We start from the raw sequence: 888 nt of genomic DNA on the forward strand, positions 1-888 counted from the left end.
CCGTGTCACCAAGTACGGGCTGCAACAGTGACTGCAGAAAGGGCTCCATGCCAACAGGTGCCCCCACCTGCTGCCCAGTGCCCCACATCCACTGCTGAGCCCCACATCCACTGCTGAGCCCCACATCCACTGATGAGCCCCTCACCTGCTGCCCAGTGCCCCACATCCACTGCTGAGCCCCACACCTGCTGCCCAGTGCCCCACATCCACTGCTGAGCCCCTCACCTGCTGCCCAGTGCCCCATATCTGCTGCTGAGCCCCACATCTGCTGCCCAGTGCCCCACATCCACTGCTGAGCCCCACACCTGCTGCCCAGTGCCCCACATCCACTGCTGAGCCCCACATCCACTGCTGAGCCCCACATCTGCTGCTGAGCCCCACATCTACTACTGAGCCCCACACTGCTGCCCAGTGCCCCACATCCACTGCTGAGCCCCACATCCACTGCTGAGCCCCACACTGCTGCCCAGTGCCCCACACTGCTGCTCAGCACCCCGCCATCCCCCCCAGCACTCACCTGCTCCTTCAGCTCATCGACCGTTTTCTCCGCCTGCTTCACCTCCTCCTGCAGTTTCTCCCTCTGCTGTCGCAGCGATTCCAGCTCCGTGTTTTTCTTCTCCATTTGCTTCTGGAGTTTCACGTGTTCCTGCTTCTCGGACGCAGAGAGGTCCCTCATCCTGCAGGACACCGAGGCTGAGCAGCAGCCCAGCAGGAGCCCAGGCAGCGTGGCGAGGCCACTTCCTTGCAGCACAATGCCCAGTGCTGGCAGCATGCAGCTGCAGAGCCCCTGTGTGTGCAGTTGGGTGTGCAGCACTCATAATGTCACTGCTGGGCTCTATGGCACAACAGCACTCATAATGTCACTGCTGGGCTCTGTATGACACAACA

The 888-nt window shown here is 61.8% G+C and overlaps 1 protein-coding gene across 1 annotated transcript in view; it reads right to left on the reverse strand.

The window, feature by feature from the left end:
* Positions 1–478: 478 nt before the first annotated feature.
* The window catches only part of LOC122193730 (dynactin subunit 1-like), a gene marked incomplete at its 3' end in the record, with an annotated part of 5,715 nt that continues 5,305 nt past the window's right edge, over positions 479–888 (reverse strand). Inside the window, exon 7 of the mRNA XM_042894596.1 lies at positions 479–677. Coding sequence (XP_042750530.1) covers positions 479–677 — 199 coding nt within the window. The remainder of the gene's footprint in view (positions 678–888) is intronic.

Source organism: Lagopus leucura, unplaced genomic scaffold (genome assembly GCF_019238085.1).
Source record: "Lagopus leucura isolate 7727_CA_CO unplaced genomic scaffold, USGS_WTPT01 33634-0_obj-0_obj, whole genome shotgun sequence".
In the NCBI taxonomy this organism is placed as follows: Eukaryota; Metazoa; Chordata; class Aves; order Galliformes; family Phasianidae; genus Lagopus; species Lagopus leucura.